This window comes from Daphnia magna, linkage group LG1 (assembly GCF_020631705.1).
Source record: "Daphnia magna isolate NIES linkage group LG1, ASM2063170v1.1, whole genome shotgun sequence".
Classification (NCBI taxonomy): domain Eukaryota; kingdom Metazoa; phylum Arthropoda; class Branchiopoda; order Diplostraca; family Daphniidae; genus Daphnia; species Daphnia magna.
Genome location: NC_059182.1, coordinates 1,058,222 through 1,081,767, shown reverse-complemented (window position 1 = coordinate 1,081,767; position 23,546 = coordinate 1,058,222). Strand labels below are relative to the sequence as shown.

At 40.4% G+C, this 23,546-nt stretch overlaps 6 protein-coding genes and 1 long non-coding RNA gene across 19 annotated transcripts; 3 read left to right on the top strand and 4 right to left on the bottom strand.

Annotated features, from left to right (window-relative positions):
• Positions 1–196: 196 nt before the first annotated feature.
• Positions 197–3,227, bottom strand: LOC123467253. Of its 2 annotated transcripts, none has more exons than XR_006641710.1 (3): positions 2,985–3,227; positions 1,057–1,234; positions 197–992 (listed from the first exon to the last, which is right to left on the bottom strand). It is a non-coding gene; the product is annotated as an uncharacterized LOC123467253 (long non-coding RNA). The 2 variants fall into 2 exon arrangements; XR_006641712.1 differs by having other exon boundaries at positions 197–974; positions 2,985–3,223.
• LOC116919228 (serine/threonine-protein kinase Nek3) lies at positions 884–2,416 on the top strand. Its single transcript, XM_045167197.1, has 5 exons — positions 884–1,283; positions 1,351–1,640; positions 1,763–1,813; positions 1,898–1,960; positions 2,029–2,416. Exons 1-5 carry the CDS (start codon positions 884–886, stop codon positions 2,260–2,262), a joined length of 1,038 nt encoding a protein of 345 aa, XP_045023132.1. The 3' UTR covers positions 2,263–2,416.
• A 34-nt stretch (positions 3,228–3,261) lies between the features above and the next one.
• On the top strand, positions 3,262–4,386 carry LOC116920033 (syntaxin-18). The gene has a single exon (XM_032926091.2). The coding sequence runs from the start codon at positions 3,403–3,405 to the stop codon at positions 4,351–4,353; it is 951 nt and encodes a 316-aa protein (XP_032781982.2). The 5' UTR covers positions 3,262–3,402; the 3' UTR covers positions 4,354–4,386.
• On the bottom strand, positions 4,366–5,457 carry LOC116920280 (heme oxygenase). Its single transcript, XM_032926462.2, has 2 exons — positions 5,233–5,457; positions 4,366–5,165 (listed from the first exon to the last, which is right to left on the bottom strand). The coding sequence occupies exons 1-2, from the start codon at positions 5,333–5,335 to the stop codon at positions 4,495–4,497; spliced, it is 774 nt and encodes a 257-aa protein (XP_032782353.2). The 5' UTR covers positions 5,336–5,457; the 3' UTR covers positions 4,366–4,494.
• Positions 5,458–5,671: 214 nt separating this feature from the next.
• Positions 5,672–7,967, bottom strand: LOC116920325 (ubiquitin-conjugating enzyme E2 R2). Its single transcript, XM_032926542.2, has 6 exons — positions 7,377–7,967; positions 7,230–7,316; positions 7,064–7,161; positions 6,731–6,872; positions 6,580–6,667; positions 5,672–6,500 (listed from the first exon to the last, which is right to left on the bottom strand). The coding sequence occupies exons 1-6, from the start codon at positions 7,551–7,553 to the stop codon at positions 6,373–6,375; spliced, it is 720 nt and encodes a 239-aa protein (XP_032782433.1). The 5' UTR covers positions 7,554–7,967; the 3' UTR covers positions 5,672–6,372.
• Positions 7,968–8,124: 157 nt separating this feature from the next.
• LOC116918610 (long-chain-fatty-acid--CoA ligase ACSBG2) lies at positions 8,125–18,029 on the bottom strand. 3 transcript variants are annotated; one of them, XM_032924353.2, is made up of 20 exons: positions 17,881–18,029; positions 14,066–14,167; positions 13,152–13,294; positions 12,739–13,068; positions 12,527–12,654; positions 12,374–12,462; positions 11,827–12,008; positions 11,525–11,679; positions 11,205–11,400; positions 10,968–11,069; positions 10,723–10,869; positions 10,496–10,564; positions 10,257–10,393; positions 10,144–10,188; positions 9,884–10,049; positions 9,625–9,762; positions 9,413–9,562; positions 9,137–9,277; positions 8,730–9,030; positions 8,125–8,638 (listed from the first exon to the last, which is right to left on the bottom strand). In XM_032924353.2, exons 3-20 carry the CDS (start codon positions 13,290–13,292, stop codon positions 8,568–8,570), a joined length of 2,688 nt encoding a protein of 895 aa, XP_032780244.2. In that variant the 5' UTR covers positions 13,293–13,294; positions 14,066–14,167; positions 17,881–18,029; the 3' UTR covers positions 8,125–8,567. The 3 variants fall into 3 exon arrangements, with proteins under 3 accessions (XP_032780244.2, XP_045023038.1, XP_032780235.2); XM_045167103.1 differs by lacking the exon at positions 17,881–18,029 and adding an exon at positions 14,546–14,801; XM_032924344.2 differs by lacking the exon at positions 17,881–18,029 and adding an exon at positions 14,551–14,801.
• Positions 18,030–18,489: 460 nt separating this feature from the next.
• On the top strand, positions 18,490–23,469 carry LOC116918878. 10 transcript variants are annotated; one of them, XM_045167129.1, is made up of 6 exons: positions 18,490–18,637; positions 18,699–18,772; positions 18,956–19,052; positions 20,482–20,923; positions 21,480–21,928; positions 22,158–23,469. In XM_045167129.1, exons 3-6 carry the CDS (start codon positions 19,000–19,002, stop codon positions 23,191–23,193), a joined length of 1,980 nt encoding a protein of 659 aa, XP_045023064.1. In that variant the 5' UTR covers positions 18,490–18,637; positions 18,699–18,772; positions 18,956–18,999; the 3' UTR covers positions 23,194–23,469. The 10 variants fall into 10 exon arrangements, with proteins under 10 accessions (XP_045023064.1, XP_045023058.1, XP_032780601.2 ...); XM_045167123.1 differs by having other exon boundaries at positions 18,951–19,052; XM_032924710.2 differs by lacking the exon at positions 18,699–18,772 and having other exon boundaries at positions 18,506–18,674.
• Positions 23,470–23,546: the final 77 nt, after the last annotated feature.

Sequence of the window (23,546 nt, the reverse complement as noted above, 5' to 3'; positions counted from 1 at the left end):
AACAAAAAACGCTCATCGGCAATTGCAATACGAAAAAATTTATTTTGATTTGTCCACCATTCAAGAAGTCTGAAAACGCTAGGACTTTCCGGAACGCGAAAGTGACATCAAATTAATTTTTCTTTCGTTTTTTTTATCTCATTTTCTAATGTACAAAATTCTTGCCAAGCTTCGCATCCGAACTTTACCAATGGGATTCAAGCACTTAATATATTTTTTTTCAGACAAAAAATAATAACATTAAAGCGCACAAATCATTATTTGCTTATATCTGTTGGCTCCAACATTTTCCCCTGCTAAGAAAGTTTTTGAAAAGGTTATCAAATTGAAGATTGTGAACATGATAAGTTATGCATTTAGCAGCTAAAGGACGATAAAGGTTGGGCTATATACACCGCTTTCAATGTTGATTATACTCAATTCTAACAAGTGTTTTCGTTCGCTCTCAAACCTTCACAAGTGTTACAGTTCTCTTACGGTAAAAAGATTTGAAATTTATTTGTAGTGGATTGCAGTGTTATGGGGTCGTATAAAGAAATCAGCGATACGGGAATCTTTTACTCGAAAAACGATGTGCTAGGTAAAGGCACTTATGGGGATGTTTATCGCGGGTTTTTCAATGGCGAAAGCGTTGCTGTAAAAAAAATCTTATTGAGTCGTTCGGAAAAAGAAGAGCGTGAAGTCAGTTTGCAAAATTAAACTTGATCACACGAACGTTTTGGCCATTCGGAAAGTAGCAGAAGATGACGATTTTCGGTATCTACATTCCTTATTTCCTAATTATCCAGACTTTAATAACAAGTCCTTTGCATTTAGGTATATCGTACTGGAACTTTGTGCGGGAACCCTTGAAGAAGTCATAGACAAAACGTTTGAAGGTCCAATGTTGCCGCCTGACCAAGTTGTTCTGTGCGAAATCGCAGACGGCCTTGATTACATCCACTCACAGAAACTTGTCCATCGCGATATCAAACCTGAAAATATTTTAATTTCTTCATCGGGTAAAATGAAATTGTCAGATTTTGGATTAAGCAAACAAATCAGCACACGGGATACCTGTTCGATGAGTGGACTTAAAGGAACCCTTTTATGGATGGCACCAGAACTGCGAGGTAATAACGAACCCAATAAAGCAACGCCCAAATGTGACGTCTTCCCGTGTGGATGCGTCTTTTTTGTTTTCCTCACGCGTGAAAATGGCGGTATTCATCCGTTTGGTGATAAGAAAGACCACCTGCAAGTACAGATCAATATCCGTGAGGGTAAACCAGTTAACATTGACGGTATGATCAGTTTAACTATAAACGCCTTGATGGTTTCTATAAAATTCGACCTAATAATTGTTTCCAGAATTAAGACGTGATCATTTTGCGACTGCTGTCATCCGACAAATGCTAGAAATTGATCCGTCGATTAGAACGTCTTCGGAGAAGGTTAAACGTTCGTTTCTAAAACTTCTACCCCCGCTTCTACCAAACTCTTTTATCCCTAATGTCAATATGAGCTCAAAAACGGATCAAATGCAGCAGCAGAAAAAAATATACGACCGACAGTTTCTGCTGGAACTACGGAACAAAACGGGAAACGAAAAACCGGAAGGACTACCCAGTCTGGAAATTGTTCGTGATAGACCAAAAAAAGTAATATTTAATTATGTCTCACCATCTTTTACGGTCCCAGCAGCTCTCAATCATTATGTTAATAAATCTTAAAGCGATTATTAATTAAAAAACTTAAAGGTATACTATTTTAAATTTTAAAGGTAGGGCTGACTGGCTCCATACCGGGTAGACCAACTCAGGGAAATAACCAGGTTTGTTAAATATCTAACTAGTCGCAGTGGATTTGTGTGTGTGTGTGTGTGTGTATGTAAAACGTTACTTAATTTTTGGTGCAGTTTTTTGGTCGCCCAAAAAGTCAAAGGAATCCGCACCTTACTTATGGTTATGGCCCAATTGTAGTACGTAAATATTTTATTCTAAGCTTTCATTATGGGTGGTTGGTTGATTCCTGCTTTTCATATAACAGCCATCTCCAGCGATTCCGGTGTTCATTGGAGGTTTTCAGCCTTTTTCTCAAGCCTCACGGAGGGGAAGTTCACCCGCATTACGTATTGTTGACCCCAATACGAATAGGGATGTTCTCACCGGTGAGATAGTGCCTCCGTCAGCCGTGGTTACTCCGACCACCACGACATCCCCTGAAATTACGACACGTGGTACAGGGGGTGCTGTACCGCTGTTTCTAGTGGATTCAGATTAAATTGAAGAATAATCATTGTTCTAGAGGTGAAGGGAACAGCTGCAACTCAAAACGAAAATGTTTTATTCTCCGCCAAAAAATTTAAATGTTAGAGGTGTTGAAAGAATTGCTGTAGAAAAAACTGTACCAAATATAAGAAGGATGACGGATCTAGTATCTTAGTATCTAGTATATTTCATGATGAATTGAAAGAGAACTTACGGAGCCAGCTAGGAGCCATAACGGAGTCGCGTTTTACTGTGTTTTCGCCATTTTGTTTGTAAAACTCTTTCGTGATCAGGATGTATCTCTTTAAATGCGTTTAAATGTGTCTATTTTCTTTAAAAGGGGAACCTCCCCAAAATAAATTATTCTCTGACGGTGATCTAACTGCAATCTTATGTTATTTTACAACAAGACATTATGTATAACTACAGTAAAAAAAATAACAGAAAATTTTAATCACAGAAAAACTTCGGATTCACGAGACCTACTTAAAAACAGAGAACCAACACACGCCGTTACAACAAGCCAACCACAAAATGGCCCTTTATCTGCAATGTCAGCCCTTAGTTATTGGCTGTGGAATTTGATAATAGGTAATAATATGTCCACAAGTTTGGCCAAAAGGAATATTCATTTCTCTAATTATCAATCAATGTAATAAAATTTCCTATTCTAGTCAACCAGATCTCTAATGATAAATTTCATATTGGATTGAAGGTAAACAAGTTATGACTTACATTACAGACATGTTCTCTATCGCCGACGACGACCCCACACCCAGGATTTCACAGTAAACACCTCTGTTTTTGGTATGGCTAAGAAAAATGCAGAAATACGATACTTGAAAACTGTTTTGAGAGAACATTAGCTCTGGAGAAGACTAGAAACTTGAACTCGTACAGGTCTAACTGGCCATCAAAACTTCAAAAGGTCTCTGACCATTTCAAATGTCAATGGTTGTCGGCTTGAATTTAAAAAATAAGCGCTAGATGGCGTATTGCTTCAACAACAAACTAGTGTGACGTATGAAGTGGACGACTGTTGACCAAGGGAAAGTACTACATGCTTGGCAATTTTGTAATGGTGATTAAACTGACCGTAACAAGTCTGAATTCCAACGAAGAAAAATCCTCTGTAGAGTGAAAATCATCCACCATGATGGATATAACATCGCTATTCAAAGCATCAATCAAGACCGTTCGGACACGCAATAAAGCTCTGGGATTAAACAGCAAACCCGAGGACCCAAACCGCATATTTCCACGACCTTCGAAAGACTTAACCAAGTTCCAGACAAAAGCGAAGGAGATTGTCTCCAATGTGGCCAAGCTAAAGGAGTTTTTGACCGAGAATCGTAAGGCATACCTAGACACAAGTGTTCAACTTTTCAATCAAGTTCCAAAGTTAAGTCAAGCTGATCGTGCAGAGTTTGATCACACCACTCAACTTATCATAAAAACAAGCAATCAATATTTACAGGAACTTAAGAGAGAAAATGCTACTCATAGTCATGCTAATGCTCAGACAAAAGAGCATCGCACAATTGTTATTAACAGCATTGAGCAATACTTCAAATCTGTGTGTAAAACTTACACTGAGTTGAAGGAGTTGTACTCTAAGCGCCAACATGAACTTAATAAAGTCACAAAACTTGAGGGAGATGGCATGGCAAGTTTCAGAAAATCCAGCTTAGGACTTGAAAGTCCCAGTGACAGTCCAAGGATCTATTCCAGCTATGATGATGATCACCAAAAAACTGATGAAGAAAAAATAAATTTTACTGTAGCTGAAGTTCAATTGTTTGAAAAAGAAAATTCCCTTTTGTTTAATGAACTCAATAGTCTTACGGAAGAAGTCAACCAGATTCAAGGACGTGTAGTCAAGATTGCCGAACTGCAGCAGGTCTTGACCGAGAAAGTTCTTGATCAAGAAAAGGACATTGAAAGGATCGCCACCACCACCGTCTCGGCAACTGAAAATATACGCGAAGGCAACGAGCAACTTCGACAAGCATTACAGAGCAATTCTGGCTTTCGAATCGCCATCATCTTTTTTATTCTTGTTCTGTTCTTTTCCATACTTTTCCTTGATTGGTATAATGATTGATCAATAGATAAATAAAGTTATATACTGACTGTATTTTTAGTTCATCGACTATCACAGTTTCTTTTTTACGATCCGTTAAAATTGACACAGTTTTGGCCAAGGAAATTTCGAGCCATGACCATGAATTTATTAAAAGAATGCCTAACTATTACTAAAATTACTAATCATTTTATAGCCAAAATAGATAGCAGCAACTGTAGGAACAACTATTAAAGCAAAGTTGCAGAATTTCTTTAAAACTATGCGGTTTGTGTTGATGGTTCGTATCATCTTGTTATTCATCCGGAAAACATTTTTGCTCTCTTCAATTAATTTCCATCTATCTTCTTCTCCAAGCTGTTCCGCAATATGTTCCATTGCTTCTACCATTTGTTTTTTTAATTTGAAGAGAGGAATATCCCCAAAATCAGTGACAGACTCACCCTGTTGTTGACTGCTAATGATAGTGGATGATTGGAATTTTAGACTAGCTTCAAGTGATCGCTTTTTGCGTAGGATTTGACCTCCCGAAAATAGTCCCATAAACAAATGATAAATGTAGGCAGCTAACATGTAGGGATTCTCTTTCTCTAGGCAAGCAAGATATTCAAGATAGGCAGTCACTGCACCATTTGGCTGATAGATGTTTTCAAGCCATTGTGCTCCATAATAGAAATGCAGGTCTTCTTCAAATGCTTTGGTTCTTCTCATCCCTTTTATATCCAATTCACTGAGCAGAGTATGGCTGAGACGATCTAAGGCCTGTTCAAGGAACTTGAAAATTTCATAAAAGCACAATAGCCCCTCAGCCCAAATTGAGTTGTCACTCATCGCTGTAAATAAATTAACTCGAGTTAAGAGCTATAGTAATTGAAATGATAAATTCATTAATGCAAATACCTATTCCAAGTTTTGCATTAACTAGGGCATCACTAATATCATGGATTTCCCTGGTTGCCTTCCTCATTTGCTTCGTAAATTCGAGTTTTCCTTCAGTTGCCATTACTCAAATTTTTATTTTGTTTTCCGGGCGACTTAAATAACAACTCGAACCCAATAAGAAGATCACCACAAGGTCTATTTGTAAACAATGCTCCAGAACAATCTATTATACTACTCTGCGGATTCGCGGAAGCCCCTTCTTTGAGGGCCAGTGCCTGACCTCTGGCTATTTGTTCTGTAAATCTGCAAATTTGCAATTTCAATTCTTAATTTCTTATATTCTCAACTCTATTTATTTTAGATTTTAAATTTTGTCAAAACTTTTATATCTAAGCTAAGATGCCAGTTACAACTCTGTTGCGTATTATAAGAAAAATAATTCTACATTCTCGACTCATAACGCACTAGATGACATGTATTTTCAGTGAAAACCCACGGGAGTAAATAAAGGACAAGAATACCAGCACAAATACAAAAAAGACCTCAAACGAGACGTTATCGAATAGCCATTGGGTTCATTATTTTTATTTTATTTTTTTTTTTTAATTTTGTTCTCTTCTTTTTGTCTTTTTTCTCACAAAAATTTTCTTTGCTCAAAAACGGGAGGAAATAAGTTTTTTTTTTCTTTCTTTTTTAAAACTGTAAACCAGCCTCTCCAAAATCCATCGATACTCACCAAGATTATTTTGCTAATATATATACGGGCGGAACGACGAACACGAATGCGTGTCGAGGTCAGTATAAAGGGATCGACTGAAACCAAGAGGGAAATTCATTATTATTGTCGTCTTTCTTTTTTGGGGGAGAGATGGGGCCTCATCCGCTCAGAGCAAATCTATAACACAAAAAAACCAAAAAAAACAAAAAAAAGGAAACCTTATGTGGGCTGTTTCGTGTTTAAACTAAGAAATTTCCACAGAACTTTTAGATCCGTACACTAATCACTTTAAGTCAGCAAGAAAAGACAATGAAGGTGATTTAAGATGTGTTGTGGAAGAATGGGAGTGTGGGGTGGGACAGTGGTGAACGAATGTTGATTCCAAATCGAGAGGGAGTGGAGGTGGTGGCATTAAGAGATCCGTGGGGCTAAGAGTCACTTCAAGCGTTTTCATTTCCGCTATCATCCGCTCCATCGGCCTCGTCATCTTGATCGGCATAGTCGGAATCTTCATCATCAATATCATAGCAGTCATCGTAGAAGTCATTCATGTCCAATGATTCCGTCACTGGAAAGATTAGTAATAATTAGTAAATTGAAAGGTTCGCACCAGAACTGGATTTCCATGAAAGCTAAAAAGAAAATACCTGGAGGCTTTGATTTGATGCAGTAATCCTCTATGGTCATCGGGACCACTACATTGTCTTTTTCAGCCTCTGCCCGGGAACCAGCAACCTAACAAAAACCCAATAATTGAAGTGGGGCAGCTACAAGTAAGAGGACGAGTAGAATTCCAACCTGTTTCTTGATGATATTGGCGTATTCGGCGTCTTTGCCTTTCGAGTCCTTCCACCTGCGGTACATAACCGATGCATCCACATTCGCTGGGCTGGATGTGTTGGGCTCGTTAAATAGAGATATTACCGAGAGTAATATTGTTCTGTTGGTGAGGAAAAACCAACAAAAAACAAAATAATAAGGACTGGAGAACAGGTGAGTAATTGGAAAGTATTACACCACACACAAGTATTGCACCTTAAGTCTAACTGTTTAAGAAGTCCTTTCAGTTTACATCTGTGTTTAGTTCTATTGACTATCAAACTATTGCAACGATAAAAAAAACCTGAATACCTGACATTCTGGGTAGGATTCCACCTTTCACAAGGCAATTCTCCACTCTGTGGATCATCCACTGGGGGGTGAAGGATAGAAATGCACAAGTCTCCGTTCTGCAATAAGCAACCCCAAAATACAGGTTTAACCAAATTTCAAAATTTTAATTTTGCTAAAATCTTACCTCATACACATTTGGATGCCAGACTTTGGTCAAAAATCTCATTGAAGGTGGTGAATAAGGGTAATCAGGTGGAAATTTGAGTTGAGCCTGTAGGACAAAAGAGAAAACTTTGGAATGAGAAAGTGAGTCGGAGATCTACAGAAATACCTTGAAATATCCTCCTTGGTAAAGAGTTTCAGGTGGGCCAAAAATGGCCACTTCCCAATCAAAGAGCACATCATCATTTGTCAATTTAATTCTGAATCCTTCAACAGGCTCTTCCTGGATTGTTTTGTACTCCAAGGCCAGAGCCCTGACAGCACTACTGCTGGGCTGGGCAGCCATATTCTTTTGCAAGTTTATTAAAATATAACTAGAAACTTCTTGTCTCAATACAACTGGTGTTGGGATGAGCACAACGTAATCGAAGAATAAAATAACAAGGAATACTCGGAAATATCCGAGCTGCGATTAATTCCTTTGTTACTCCTGGCGACGTGATGTATACGACGACACACAAGGACAGGAAACTTAGGAGCTCTGTTCCATATAGACTTTCAACAATAACTGCAACGTTTTGAGCGAGAGAAAAATAGGAAACCAGAAAACGAAAAAGAAAATGCAGGTGATTAAGACACGAAAAAGAAAACCGAGCACAGGACAGTGGATTTCCTCACAGTGGGACTTTTTTTTAGTGTTTGTTTCTACGTTTCTCTGGTGGACTGGTGGTCAGACCAGCTATTTTCCCTTCCCCCAGTGTTAATAAGTATCGATGTACAAAACCTTGATAATCGATATTGAAAGAACGACGTCACTACTTTCACGTTTCACCCTTGATTTGACTTGTATGTTCATTCCTTTTAGCTCAACCTCAACCATTTGTAGACGAATAACGTTTGGAATACTATTTTTATGATCTGCTTGTGCAACATTGTATTCAAAACGGATAAATGTATAACAGTTTCTCAATAGGGATTTCTTGCAACGTTATGGATTTGGAGATGGGGAAACAAAACTTGGTCATGGATAAACTGTCGAGAGGAACATGTAGTAACTAGACGAATTGCATGTAATTTCTTCTTTTCGTTGTTGTAGCAGCAGTAGTATCGACATCATTGCAAGATTCGAGGCGACACTATTGAGCAATCCTCTGACGCGTCTTGACGGACTAGAAACCTTTCAACAAAGAGAAAACAAATATAAAGCCCCAACATGTGATACAGCACCCAAATTCCTCCCCACGCCTTTATAGTTGAATGACGAAGGTCCCCCCTAAAGGAAAACAACAAAACTAGATTCATTTTATAAAGGCTGATTCCGTTAATGCGATTTCCCCAAAATGGCAGATTTTTTTAAAATTCAGTAAAAACGTTCGATGACGTCAGCGTATTTTTTGGCAACATAACTCCTCTTTACTTTCATAGTTGGACCTGAATCGAATCGAGCAAAATAATAAAGAGTTAAACGATTTCACACCGATAAACCGTGAAAACGGCTAATGGCTATTATTATTGTAAATACCAAGTTCTCCACCAGGAATGGAGAAATCGACTGGCAAAATGGTCCATTTTTGGACACGTTGCGCAGCCGAAATGGCTTTGCGGTTGGCCCGTTCAATGGCAGCGTCAATGACTTTAACAAATTTGACAGCTTCAGCATCTTGCCCGGTCACGGCACCCGCTGGAACAGTCATACCCCGCTCTGCCGCACTGATGACGTCCGTCACCGTTTCGGCCAGCGAAAGGCCATACTCTTCACACAGATCCCGAGTCGGCCGGGTCAAGATGGGCAGCGGCTCTTGCGTGTCTGAATCTACTTCCGTCTTCATTAATAAACCAAAATTAAAACCGAATCAAATGAGAAATTCCGTTGTTCAAGTTGGATCAGGAGCCTTGATTCTTTCGACAATGATTTTTTTCCCCACTTACCCTGAGAGTAAGGAGAACGGAAAGGAATTTGCGCCTATCGCCCACCACCATAGCCTGACTGACTATGGGTAATTCCGCTTTAATGTTATCTTCAATGAGAACCGGAGCCACGTTTTCGCCTCCGGCCGTAATGAGAATTTCCTAAAATTGCCGTCGCCACCACCACCACCGAAGAAAATGAGCCAGAAACACAAGAAAAATACAAAAATAAAAACCCAACGTTAATAATCAACACGAGGGATGTGATGAATGAGGTGTGGTAATATATCTACATACTTTAATGCGGCCTGTAATGTAGACGAAGCCAAACTTGTCCGTGTGACCAACATCACCGGTGCTGAGAAACCCGTCAGCGTTCACAACAGACGACGTGTTGCCAGGGTCATTCAAGTAACCCATGAAGACGTGCCGTCCGCCCATCAAAATCTTGGAAAGAACAAAACAAATCATACAAAATTCTTTATATTCTAAAAATAAAGAAACCCAACCTCTCCGTTGCCGTCCTTGTCCGGGTTAGCAATTTTCGTGATACAACCGGGCGCCGTTTTTCCAGCACTATTGATATGAAAACCTTTCGTTATATTGTTGATGGAGTGTGGCCCCGTTGACTCGCTCATTCCATAGACCTGCGGGAGAAACATAAAACCATAAAAAGAAAAACTCGAGCTGCCGCCATGCTCTTCCCCTTCTGTTGTTGCAAGTCATAATAATACGTTAGTTACATATATATATGTCTGTATACCATACCTCCATGATGGGAATATCCAGACTCGTAAAATATTCAGCCACTTCTCTGGAGAGAGGCGCGGCCCCCGACAATATCACCCGTGTTCTATCCAAACCCAATCCCTCACGCACTTTCTTGAAGACTAAAGCATTGGCAATGGAATATCCAAAAGGTCTCGAAGACCTCCTGCGTGTCATTGTAAAATAAAAAAAATTCAGCCTTTAAGTTCCGACCATTTTCCTTGATTTAGTTGTAAAAAGAATGTTTTTGCAGTCATTACCCTTCCATTCGACGCCGATTATAGGACGAGCCAACGCGTTTTGCCCTAAAACAAAATGAGGGGAAAATGACCAACAGTCGGCCAGGAATTTTGCTTTAAAATTTTTAACGAACCAAGTGGCAATCGTCTTTTTGATGCCCGTCGTCTGTTTGCCAATCGCTTGCATTTTCTCGAAGATTTTCTCCCAAACGCGAGGCACACCGAAAAAGGTCGTGGGCCTCACTTCACGCAACGTCTCCGCCAAACTGCCCTGTATATTTTTAACCATCATTATTTTAATGACCCCCTTATCAAATGGAATACAACCGATGAACGGTTTGACTTGCCTTGAAAATAAAGAAATACAACTCACCTTCAAAACATCGGGTTGGGCAAAGTAGACCGTCCCGCCTACAGATAACGGAACGTAGATGTCGGTGATCTGAGAGAAAACAAGGAAAATATTAAAATTGCCGCGCCATTTACTAATGGCACACCACGAACGCGGCACCCGTAATTAAAAAAAAGTTTAGGTAGAACAGAGCAAAATTCGTGCGTTGGTGAAACAGCCAACTAAAAAGCTATTTGTTAAGTACATACCTGAGCTGCTACATGACTGAGCGGCAGGTAACTGAGAAACGATTCTTTGCCGTCTCGCATGCCCATATAAGTGGCTAGGTTATGAGAAATCCATGTCAGGTTATCGTGGTTCAGCATGACGCCCTTTGGTGGGCCAGTCGTTCCAGACTGGTAAGAAAACAAAAGTACAAACGGTAATTTAGTTGTTCGGTATGTCCCGGAAACGAAAAATACCAAGTATTAAAAAAATATATATTTAAACTAACCGTGTAGATTAGTGTGCAGCATTGATTGACGGCCATCCTTTTTAAACGATCCTCGTAGACGTTGTCAGGCGTGGCGTTGCCCAAATGCATCAATTGAGACCACTACAAGAATTTCGAGTGTAAAGGAAGATATAAATAAGAGTTGCGCACGACTTGCGGTTGTTTTTGGAAAAAAAAATGCGTCGTTTTCTTTAGAGAATGATACGGAAAAGAAAAGGTGTGCATAAGTCAACTGACGGTGATGACTCCTTCGACGTGCGGTTTTCCGGTGTACTGGACGATCGCCTTCAAAGTCGGAATCTGGTCCTTGATGGAAAGGATTTTCTCCAGTTGTTTGCGGTCCTCGACCACGATGATGTCGGCCTGTCCATTTAGTGCGCAATGCAGACACGCCTCCGCCGAATTGGTCGTGTAGATCCCCGCGGCGAAACCACTGAACAGAAGAAAAAAAACATAAATCAAATGTGCATCATTGACATGAAACCACCAGAAATGTGGAATAAATAAGGGAAAAAATGGGTCAAAGTAAAAAAAAAAAAATGTAAATAATAACAAACCCAGCGTGAATGGCAGCCAAATCGGCGATGATCCATTCGGGTGAATTAAAGCCTAAAATGCAAACCGAATGGAAACGTTCCAGCCCCAAGCGGATGAAAGCCTTGGCACAGACCGTCACATCGTGCAAGTACTGCTTGTACGTCCACTTGATCCACTGTGATTCATTATCCCACGGCCGTAACAAAACGATCACATGAAACAAAAAGGGAAAGTTTGGGCATTATTCTTTGGTTTTAATTCAAATAGCGAAATTTACGATACTGTAGATGAATAAATAATATCCACGAATGAAAGTACGTACCTTTCCATCACGTTTGACGCAAAGCGCAGGATGATCCATATGTCTGGCTACGGTGCGCTGCAGTAAGGTCGGTACTGACAGCGGTGGAATCGACGCCATTCCTCGTTCATCAATCTTCAACTTGACAGCACCCATCGCTGTAGTTGTCGTGTAGGAATCGGCCGGGAAAAGTTGGTCGGGACCTGAAAAAGAAAAAACCCAGGCCAAGGGTGAAACACCACCAGAGTTGAGGTCGTTTTAATAACACGCTCAAGTCTCGTTCGTCATATTCCACACGAGTTTGATTATTAACTATTAACAGAAAAGACAATGTCGTTTCAAGGCCCTGTCGTTGCTAAGTCAGTTAAGACACGATGTCATCGCTTTTCTCAAAAGAAATGAAAAGACCTTTTTAAAAAATACATACACTTAAATACCTGGAGGCCATGTGTCTACAATGATGAATGGCTCTTTTTCAAAGCCTCCGTTTTCAACTAACCTCTTTATTAAGTCTCCGTGACCGAATACGGCCAAACCGGACAGGAAATAATACTCAATGTCTTCATACCTTTAATTAATTCCTTGTGTGGTTGACGAATTTCGACAGTAGCAGGTTTTGATTCGCTAACTTCTAGAACACTACTCGTTCTCTTTTTGCTATAAAAACATTGTGATTCATTGAAAATTGAAAAAAGAAATAGTATCAAGAAATGTCTTGTACCCCAAATCAGCGCAATCTTCGGCGACGTCAGCACTGACGATCGACGGCAGTGGAGTGCTGTGCAAATGTTCCAGCAATCTATGCTCCATCTTGCTTGGCGGTGTGATATTAATCACAGTCGTTCCACTCTTTGGTGTGTAAAACCGAAACAAATGTTTAAGCAACGCCCAATCACAAAGTGGGTCTACATTCCCGAGAGAAACATGGAATACCTTTTGGGTCGTGACGGTCATGTCGACCGGTGCAGCGATATCGGCAACATCGTTGGCAGCGGCCGTCGTGTTGGCCATTATCTTGATGCTAGAAGAATCGACGTCCAATTGAAAGCCGCTATCTTCACTCTCTATTCCATTATTACTATCCTGTTCGTCTTTGACCATCGTCAAATCCCAATCAGATCCTCTGGATTTCGATGAAAGTAATATAACACGTTTCGAGTCGCCAGAAGGAACAATCTTGTGAATGTGCGGATCTTCGTGATGGATCCGCTTCGATTCAAAAGACGTCTTGTTATTCATTTCACTTATGACGTCGCCGTAAGCCTAAAATTGAAGCGGCAAAAAAAGAGAAAAGTTTCACACTCGTTCAATTTCTTGGAAAGTATTCCTCTCATTCATCATTTTACCTGTTTTCGGCGTGGAGTCATCTCGACAACAGAAGACATTGGCTGTTGGCCCTGTAATGAAAGGTCGGCTGCTGAAATAACGTCTGCTTGATCGTGACTCGACGTCAACGAAGGCATGCTGCTCAACTGCTGCCTGGACATGCCTGTTTATTGTTGTTTTCGGTGGAGGTGAAATATACAAAGGAAAAAACCGCAAAATCAGATCGTGACACGCAAGAAAAATCACAACACTAAAGAATACACAAGATAGAGAACCTCCCGCAGTGTAAACACAAGGGAGAGACAAAAAAAATTCAGAAGAAAAAAAAATTTATAAAAAATGAGCTTCGATCTCAATTAAACGCTGATCGCCCACCAGGTGGAACAACAATAACATCTAGGAATGAAAAAATGTTCAAACCGAAAAACTTTCCCCGCTCAAACAAAAATGGGCGTATGACGCCAGCACGCAATACAACAAAGATTCCCACAAAAATTATTATAAAAACAAACCCAATTGTGGGATTAACAATTTAAAAAGTGCCAACTGGACAATGCAATCACTGTTTTTCTTTGTCGATTGGATTAAACCTCCATAAAAAGCTGAGACGACATTTTTTCTTTCACCCGACCCAAAAAGTCAACAACGAAACAATAACCCGCCAAAACCTCAACACCTCAAGAACCCACAATTGTGCATTTTCCGCCAATTCACGCTGGCCAGAAAGAAAAAAAGACAAGCAGCTGAGGAACTTCAATTAAAAATGGTCGACGCGTGGTTGCATAAGTACTGAGATCGGTTACGATCGTTAAAACAAAGAGACCGTAACGCGGGAACTCGATCCTCTTCCACCATTTTCTTTTTTTTTACGAGAAAAACACCTGCACACAAACATTCACGTGTTTCTTTACAAAATTAAAAAAAAATTTCTTACCTGTAGAAAAAACAAAGAATCACCAAACGAGAAAACGTTGTATGGACTTGTTTCGCACGACGTCAAGCTCTGTTGATCTTTCTCCACAACTGGCAAGTCTCTCTAACAACAAACATAAAAAAGAAAGAGAATTTATTAAAATTGCATCACACTAGCAAAACATGGGAGAAGCACTTAAGGACGGGGTAAATAATATGGGGTCGGCCATTTTGGATTTCACACACTTGCTCAAAATAGAGGTAGAGACATAAAACAGAATAAAAGAAATTCGATCGGCCATATTTCTTTTTCTGAAAGCTTATAACGAGGTAGAGAAATTGTAAAACAAAAGACGTGACGAAAAAGGCTAACCAAATATTAAACCACATATGGATAGATTAATGCCCTATGGCATCACAAAAATCCCCACGTGGTCGTCACATAAATTTCAACCTACTGACACACAAATTGATTGGGAAAAAAAGATTTTTTTCGTTTTACTCAACAATTGGGTGATGCTCCTTTGCACGTTTGCTTATTCAAACCAAAAAATCGAACGACGACACACAAAGGAATCCAAAGTTTAGCCGATGCTGCTGACGCAGAATCCCGCAGTGCGTGAACGTGTTCTTTTTTCTCTTGGGAAATTCAAGAAAAAAATAACAACGAACAGCGTATGCTCTCTGGACGGGATTCCGACTAGGACTGAAGGCAACAAGAAATTTTAAGTAGTTATGAAAGGGCTCTCTGCTTTAGGAGCCACTCGGAGATTGAGAAAGAAAGAACGTTTTGGCGGTTCTTAAACTTAATAAGCTCGGAGCAACGTTGCACATTTTTCAATCACAACTTAAATAATTTTTTGTTTTTTTTTCGCCTTTTTTTTTGTTGTCAGTCCGCGCCAAAATGAATTCCCAAAAATGTGGAAGGAGGAAAGGTTAAAAAAAAGAAAATGAAAAAATTTTCTTTATCTTTTTCAATTACGAGGCTACCAGTCTGACACGTGTCGATGCCCGTCGGCCAAAAGAACAAATCGACATGAGAAAATCGGTAGAAAGGGTAATTTCCAATTGCTACTTTCCATCCTAACGACCCCATGCAAGGCGTCTCTTTCAATTGCAAGTAAACAGTTAATTTTCTTTTTCAATTTATTTATTTTTAACGACGTGTGAGGCCGCCACTAATCGTCAGACACGATCACTTCTGCTAGTGAGACCCAAAAGACGAAAGCGATTGCATACGACTTGATTTTGATATCTTTTCAGCTAGTCATTTTAGTTTTGCCGATGAATGCATCTAACTTTTATGGTCGGTGCCATTTGCACTCATGAAAGAGTATCTCGTTTCGAAAAAAAAATGCAGTTGATTACAGCCAACCACACGGGCCATGTAAGTGACGAAAAACTGGAAAGTCATTGCTCGTAAATCAAGTCAAGCGTAGGCTAAGGGAAGAGACATTTTGTAACGGTTGTACATTTTTACTAGTGCGTCAGCTTAATCAGTTACAAAACTTGATTTTCCATGATAGTAGATAATGTTAGCCTGTAGTAAAACGTGAAACAATTTGAACACGAAAAAGAGAGAACGGAATGCGTACGATACGAATCTTGTTGAAAAAAACAAAACAAACAAGTGCCGAGACCGAAATAATATGGAAATTCAGCAACCATCACGGAATGAAAATCAGATATAATATTGGGACAATTTTGTGAAACTATTTGGCCGAGTACGAAAACGTTTTTCTTCTCCAAATGGCGTCCTTCTTTGCAGAACAATAACGAAATTCCCTTCACCTTCTCCGGCCATGCCTATACACCTTTCATTCAGGTGAGATTCCCGCAGGGCCTTCTTCTTGTAGTTGCTTTTTTTGAGAAAATAAAAACCAGAAGAAATTTTGAGATATCTATAAGAGGGGCGGGTCAAGGCTCGTCAGATTTGCATTGAGCCGACAACTGCACATATTTACGATTAAATAAATAAAAAAGGAAGAGTACTTACAACTATTGAGATGGGAAAACAAAAAGAACTCTTGGCAAGTTGATTACGAAAACAAAACGAACTTTCTCTCGATGGTTTAAACAAACAAAAAATGCAATTTTCTGGAATGAGTTTTTTTCGTATACACCTCGACTCAATGTCTATACGATGATCCGGTTGTGTTTATCGAACTTTTCAATCAGATAAGGGCGCGAAATGAGGAGCTATATATTTCCATAACGATTATTTCAATCGGTATATAGTAATAACATGAGCGTGCGTGTATAGCTCCTTCTATTGTTGTACATACAAAAGAAACTATGTGTGTATGTATAGACCAGATTTTCCAGACACTAAAAAGCCGAAAGGCACAAACTTCAAATTTTCTTGGTTATTCAAAATAATGATGCTCGGGCTGACGAGCAAAAACAGCAGCAAAAAAAAGTTCATTGATTTGAAAAGAAAAAAAAAAGGGCAATTTCACCTGTGGACTCATTTTCTAAAAGGAGAGCCGACAGAAGAAAAACAAAAAACAAATCACACAGCGCACCTGCCGGTTGAAAAACAAAATGTATAATGAAGTTTTAACTGATTCCGAACGCCATAATAATATGGGAACGCAGAATAGTGTGCAGTATATTACGCTAATGACGTCAACACACACGACAGATGGCGGTTGACGAGGAAAACCAAAAATCTGTGTCTCTTTCTGTTGGAAAGTTCCACACCGAAAAGAAAACCAAAGGGTCAAGACCTTCCCTGATTTTGCCACGAACCGGCGATGATGACTCACGGTCCAAACACCATCTTCAACCATTTTTCTAATCTAATCGGATGTCTATGACACACATTTTTATCAAGCAATTGTTCTTTTTTCTAGTCACGTAGACGTCAACAAGAGTTCTCTGCCAAAATGGATGGCCTCGAGCTGCTGAAGAAGATGTTCCACTGGTAATTAAATGGCTTATACTGCAGGTGTAACGTCATGCTTCATATGGTTGACAAAAGCTCTCAAGTTTTATTATTTCTTTTTTTTTTTTTTTACAACCTCTTTTGAGTTGGAAGAATATTAGAAGATTGGGGAGAAACTATTTCGCGCACGCTGCCCTGAAATGATCCCCAACAAAAATGGCGACTGTGGGCAATTATTTTTTCGCTGGATGGAATTGAGGTCTCCAAAAGGACATTGTAAATTTACTTTGGTCTCCACGACAGGTTGAAATATTGAAAACAAATCGAAGCAGCTGCGGATATAAATCACTTACAGAGTCGTAATGTCCTTAAAACTGAGTCTTTGGGTAACGGGTTTTTTTCCTGCGTCGGACGTAGTCTACCTTCGAAAGGTATAGGAAAAACAACACACACACAACTCATTAAGGCAAGCCCGTCTCATTGATATGCATAACCATCGTGTTATACATGCGTGGGACCGTGTAAAGTAAAAACCAGTCTCTAGAATGACGTCACGTAATGAAACGCAAGGCGGATAAATTGGGATCTAGACGAAAAATCGGAATGAAATTAAGTGTTTTTTCATTAACAAAGTAACTGGGACGACGGGATCTCAAAGACACCAGTTTTTTTTTTTTTTTAAATCCTCGTGGCAGACGTAAAAAGAGTTGATGTTACGCAATCAGGTAAGCTTTTCCATTTCCAAATCATTTGCTGCATTAAATTCGAGCGCAAAATGAGCGCAAAAAAAGGAAGCGAATTTGTACTGATCCGTCAGCTGACTTACTAATCAAAGAGTGGCTCAATGTCTAACATTTTCCTTATGCATTGTTGAATGTTAATGAGACTGATGTATCATTTGTTTGTTTTTTTGGGTTAATTTTTAAATTTTATTTTTTTTTTGCATTTACCTGGTTGTTGGTAGGTGAAATTTATTTGATGATGATGGAAGACGCCCAGCACTGTTAGATAGACGCGTTCCAGTAGAATAATTGGAGGTCGACGGAAACAGGAAAAAAAAAATGTGTTCTTCAACAATTTTCTCCCGCTGCGTTTTCACCTTAGATACAACACTGGTAACACGATATGTTGAAGAATTCAAAAAAAATAATAATAATCGCACAGGTGGATGTAATTAGACGCGGATGCTGTGGGCGCTTGTTTGGCACAAGCCCTCGTGTTCTTTTTCTTTTTTTTGTGAAAAAAATCGATAACTACACACCGGAACAAAACAAAAAAGAGGAGAGAAACAACTACACCCTAAAAAAAAATTAACCAAAGAGGAAGGAAACGTACACACAGAGGCACTGAAAAACCCCAAAAAATAACTGTTGCGTTCTTCGGGGTTTTTTTTATTATGATATTCTGAGGCTGACGCAAGTGGCGATGGCTTCATTTATATAGTGAAGTATAGCTCCGCTGTGTAGGAGGGGCTTCGCATATACCGCACAGAGCCATCTAGGGGTGAATTTCTCATTTTTTGAAAAATATTTATTTATGAGAGATTGTGCAACACAATAGGAGGGCGTGTGTCGCTACCATAACTAAAATGCGCATGATCGAAACCGGACATTGAAGAACATCCGGTTTGTGTTCAACTCACCGTGACAGGTGAGCTGTGAGGCCAATCGCACACGACACCCGGGGCCCAGCAACAAGCTCCTCACCGTAAGCTATCCGACAGTATATAATTTGGCCTGTGAAGGTACAGTTGCTTCATTTCCCGTAGTTTCACGTCATTCGACAAGAACCCGCACCATATTCGCCTGGACGGACACACAAAGACATTAATTAAGAGCCAAGGCGTGTGTTCTTATTTTTAAATTATGCGTATCACCTTAACATAGAAAAATTGTTATTGATCGAAAAAGAGGGAACCCAGGGTATTTTGAAAACAAAACAAAACAAAAAAAATACCTTATTTTCATTTCCGTGTTTAATATTGTAACCTTGTTTCTCATTTATCTATTTATTTTTTAAGTAAAGAAAGGTGGACACGGTGAGAGGGGGAGGGCTGGGGTTTTTTGTTTATGGAACTACCGGCTTTCCAGGAGAAATGCATTTGCCAAATCTGCACATGCGGGTAAGTGAAAAAATTTCCTTTTTCTCTTCCAACGTCGATTAGGTTACGTGTTAAAAACATGGACAAAGTGTAAAATAGGAAGTGGACACACCAAACATAGGAGGAAGGTCGTTTATACTGGCAAGACATTTCTGGATGATCACGAACTAGCCACGATGGCCTCTCGTGGACTCTGCGTCCTCGTGTAAATGTCATCTGATCTCTTGAAAGATACGAAACAAAATTCTTCCTCTTTTAGCTGTAAAAAATGATGGCAAACTGCGTTTTATCTCGACTGTTGGTGCGAGATAGAAACATTAGACCTTGTCACTTTCTCCTTTCGACCTCTTTCACTGCTCGTGCTTCAGTAACACAGAAATGGAAGATTAAATTTAATCAATTTATCTAATCGCGTATAGCACATGTGCTATGGCATAGTTAATTTCATGTCCAGTACTGAGTTATTTGTCCACACATTTGGAAAGATCAATGACGAGGGGGGGATGTAACACAGTTTGATCAATATTTAAAGACAGTGATAGATAAGGAGGTGGGGGAGTAAAAGCTACCTTACGTTTGAAATTGGCTTTTATGTGTACTTCATAAACACTAGCCACTGTGGTCCAGCAAAGGGGTGGGGCACTTGATTGAACGAAAAAAAAAGAATCCCCCCCTTCTTGTGTTTTACAGCTGACACACATACGGACTTGTTATGAAACGATGGCGAGTTGGTGACCATTTCTAAAAGAAGAAAGAAACGATACAGAAAAACAATGATTCTTTTTTTTTCGTTTTGACTGCCGAGAGGGTGGAATTCTTTTGGATCACGCACGGTAAGGAGAAGGCATCACGCAAGTGTATTTTCATGCGTTGCGTGACACGTGATGATGATGATCGCGAGAGAGGGGAGGCAAAAAAAAAAAGTTTCCAACTGTTTTTCGTTTTCTTTCTCGGTAGCCTATTTTTTTCTCGTTGAAAAGAGAAATCCGTAAGTCAATCATTTCGTTCTCTCCCCCTCGTCATGTGAGTCGTCCATGTCCTAATTCAATTCGACAAGTTTTAACCAAATTTTAGTGTTTAATTCGAAATGACTTGTGTCTCGTCATTGCAATATAGCCTCGATTATTAACCACTACATAAAAAAATTAACTAAGAAACACAACAAAAAACGCAACTAAATTCAAACTTGCCAACCGCACGTCGTTACATGGTTACAGATCAGTCAAGAAAATCTAACCAAAGTCCGGCAGAGTCAGGGTCGTCCTTTCTGGGGGCCATCATTGATTTATCGGTCCAGCAAAGGATCAAACTTGATTAATATTCTATCAATAGACGAATAGATTGTCTATGCAGCAGAGTCATGTACGTGTAAATGTTTAAAAAAAAAATAGTCTCAACAGACTGATTGAATTTCATTCGACTATCGGCTGGATCGACATTCGAATGACAGACGCCATCGTTGTCGCAAACATCCACAGCAAGCGACCTTGGATCTTGGACCTGTTACCCGATCTGCCGAATTGTTGATGAATTCCAGTCTGGCCCAAAACGACTACGCCCTGCCGGCCAAAGCAACCGAACGGCCCGTCATTAAGAAACTGGTAGACAATCTGCAGGTCGGCGGGCCTGGTGTCACTATGGAAGCCAAGCCTTCGCTCAGGACGGATTATCCGGAATTTCAAGTCAAGAGACCCGTCATTCATCGATTGGTCGATCAACTGAAGACGTCAGGTGGTGCGGCAAGTGAAGGCGAATTCGCCGCAACGACGCTCAGCCGAGATCAGTACAGGCCGTTCAGCAACGTCAAACGGCCGGAAGGTGGTCGAAAATTGCGCTCCTCGTTGAAAGTCAGAGGCAACCTTGACGCCGTGTCTACCAGTCATGATTATCAGGTATACTAAAATGTAAATAATCGAATCAAACGACCTCACCCGATCGGAGCAATTGTTTATAACTGCCATGAAAACGTCCAATTTTTGGTCCAAAATAGCGCAATCCAAACAATGGGCTGACGCTTTCGAAAGTAGGGAAGTTCAATTTGGGTCAAGTTCAAATTAAAGCTGATTTTTATGCGCAATCCTGCGCGCAATCAGCCCCTCGGGCTTGGCAACCGATCCATCAGGGTCTTTGAGTTTTTGTTCTATCGTGTAGGCCATAGGCTATCTGTATCGTCTACATTTGGAATTAACCGCCAATCAATCCAAAACAAATCAGAACAAAGACAAACAAACCAAAAAAAAATTATAATAATAATAAAGGAAATGTCTAAATTGATACGCTAGTCGACCTCGTCCTACTCTTATACCATCAACCGGTTCACTTCCACGTCTCCTTTTTTTGATAACTCGAGCCAATCAGTTCAAAAAAGGACTCCGCCACCGAATTGATAAAACCTAATTAATTAATGAAAGAAAGTAATTTTGTTTTGTTTACCTTTTCAATTACGAGGATCACGAGAATTACGTCCGGCCAGCCAATCACCGGATCCCCGACAGCATTCAAATAGAGAGCGGTAACGTTATCGACTCATCCGTGTCCAACGCCGATTTTCGTCAGTTCAGCGTGGAGCGTCCGACGATCCGTCGGCTTCAAAGTTCGTTGAAAATCCCTGCTGGATCGATGGAGCAGAATCAGTCTCTGTCGCAAGCCACTTACAAGGAGATGCCCGTCTCGCGACCTAAGCGCCATCTGTTGGCCGATCAAATCACCACCGGTGGTAACGGGCAGGAAATGGCTAAAGCTGGGCATCTGCACGAAGACTACAGGCAATTCACGGCCGAGCGTCCGGTCATCAAGAAATTGCAGGACAATCTCGCCATACCGCACTTGGCTAAATTCGAAGCGCACAATGTCGATTACCCGGAACATGTCGACTACGCCAAACCCATCCGCAAAAAGTATATAATATATATTTTTTTTTCACTTTCTCCTTTTTGTTTGTGGTTTAGTTTGAGACGGTTCAAACACCCGCCCTTTTTCTGAGGTTTTGTTTATAGCAGAGAGTTTACCGATTGGGTAGAACTGTTTTGTTTGTTATTTTTTCAACACACCCGAAATGTTAAAATGGCGTGTGCGGATCCATCGAAACTTGTTGCATTTCTCCTTTTTGTGTGTGCAAAATAATAGGATGGAAGACACGTTGAAATTCAGCGGATCCATGGAGCAAGCCTCGCAGTCACGCAAGGATTACGTCGAGTTTCACGCCGAGCGACCCGTCATCAAGAAACTGCAGGACAACATACCCGTGCATCCGACCAACGGCTACACAGACGGGCAGCAACAGTCGACTCAGCGGGACTACGGCCAGATGGAGGCCAAACGGCCCATTATCAACAAACTGCACGACAACCTGAAAATGGAAGGTGACGTCGACTTGCAAACGGCTTACATGCAATCCTACGTCCAAAAAGCTGATCCCGTGCGTCCAGAAATTAAGCGCATGCACAGCACGTTGGCCGTCGCCGCAGGAGATTTCGCTACGGAATCTGTTGTCAAAGCGGATTATCCGGAACATCGGGTCCAGCGGCCGACCATCGCCAAACCCGTTGGTCAGTTGCAGAGTAACGATTCATCTTGGGGTAGTAATGGGGCATCCCGACCAGCAGCCGGAGTTCGTCGAACGAGTCAACACACTGACGCTCCAGCCGGAATGAATTACTTTCAAGCCGGGCCCAACATGAATCGCGTCCGCCAGATGGAATCTTCAATTCAGTTCGGATCGGGTAATTCGCCGGCAATGATGAGCGAAGCCCAGGATTCTTTTATTCCGCTGGATGGCGCTCTGAAGAGTCAAATGATGAGGCCACGTACCAGCAATCGACTGCAAGATTGGAACGTTGGCGAACCAACCGCTAGGGGTCGGAGCCGAATGAACGCTGCCAACAACAATAGGCAACAATCACCGCCAATGACCAGGGACCAAGTAGTTGCCCAACAGGCGAGGAGGAAGCACCAAGCGACCGAATCGTCGTTGTCGTTCAATCAGGGCGGACAATCGGCCGTCGAGACGGACGGATCTCTTTACAAAAAGAGTTTCACGTTACCGGCCATCGAGCCATGTCCTGCCGCTGTGCTGCACGTTGATGACAAATCAAATTATCAGTTCACTAGAGAATTACATAATCATCGTTTCTATCGGCCCATCATTAACTCGATGGGTTGATAATTGAAATGATTTTTTAAATTAATCCCATTTAGAAATGACTTGATCATTAGTTTTCCATCCTAAAAAAAAAAAGTAGTGAAGAATCTTCAAGTTATTTACTTTTCCAAAATACTTTTTCGTATTTCCGGCTCTTAAGAAAAAAAAAAAAAAGGAAACTTAAATCGCCTTTTGACTTTTGTCTGCTCGATGTTTTATCATGCACTCTAACCGACCACAATACACTTCAAACTTGGAATCCCAATTCCAAATAAAAAAAAAAACTAAACAAAAAAAGGTAAACTTTGGATTTATCTAATTAAGAACAAATGAAGTAACTTGGTTTGATAACAAACTCCCAAATTTTGCTTCTA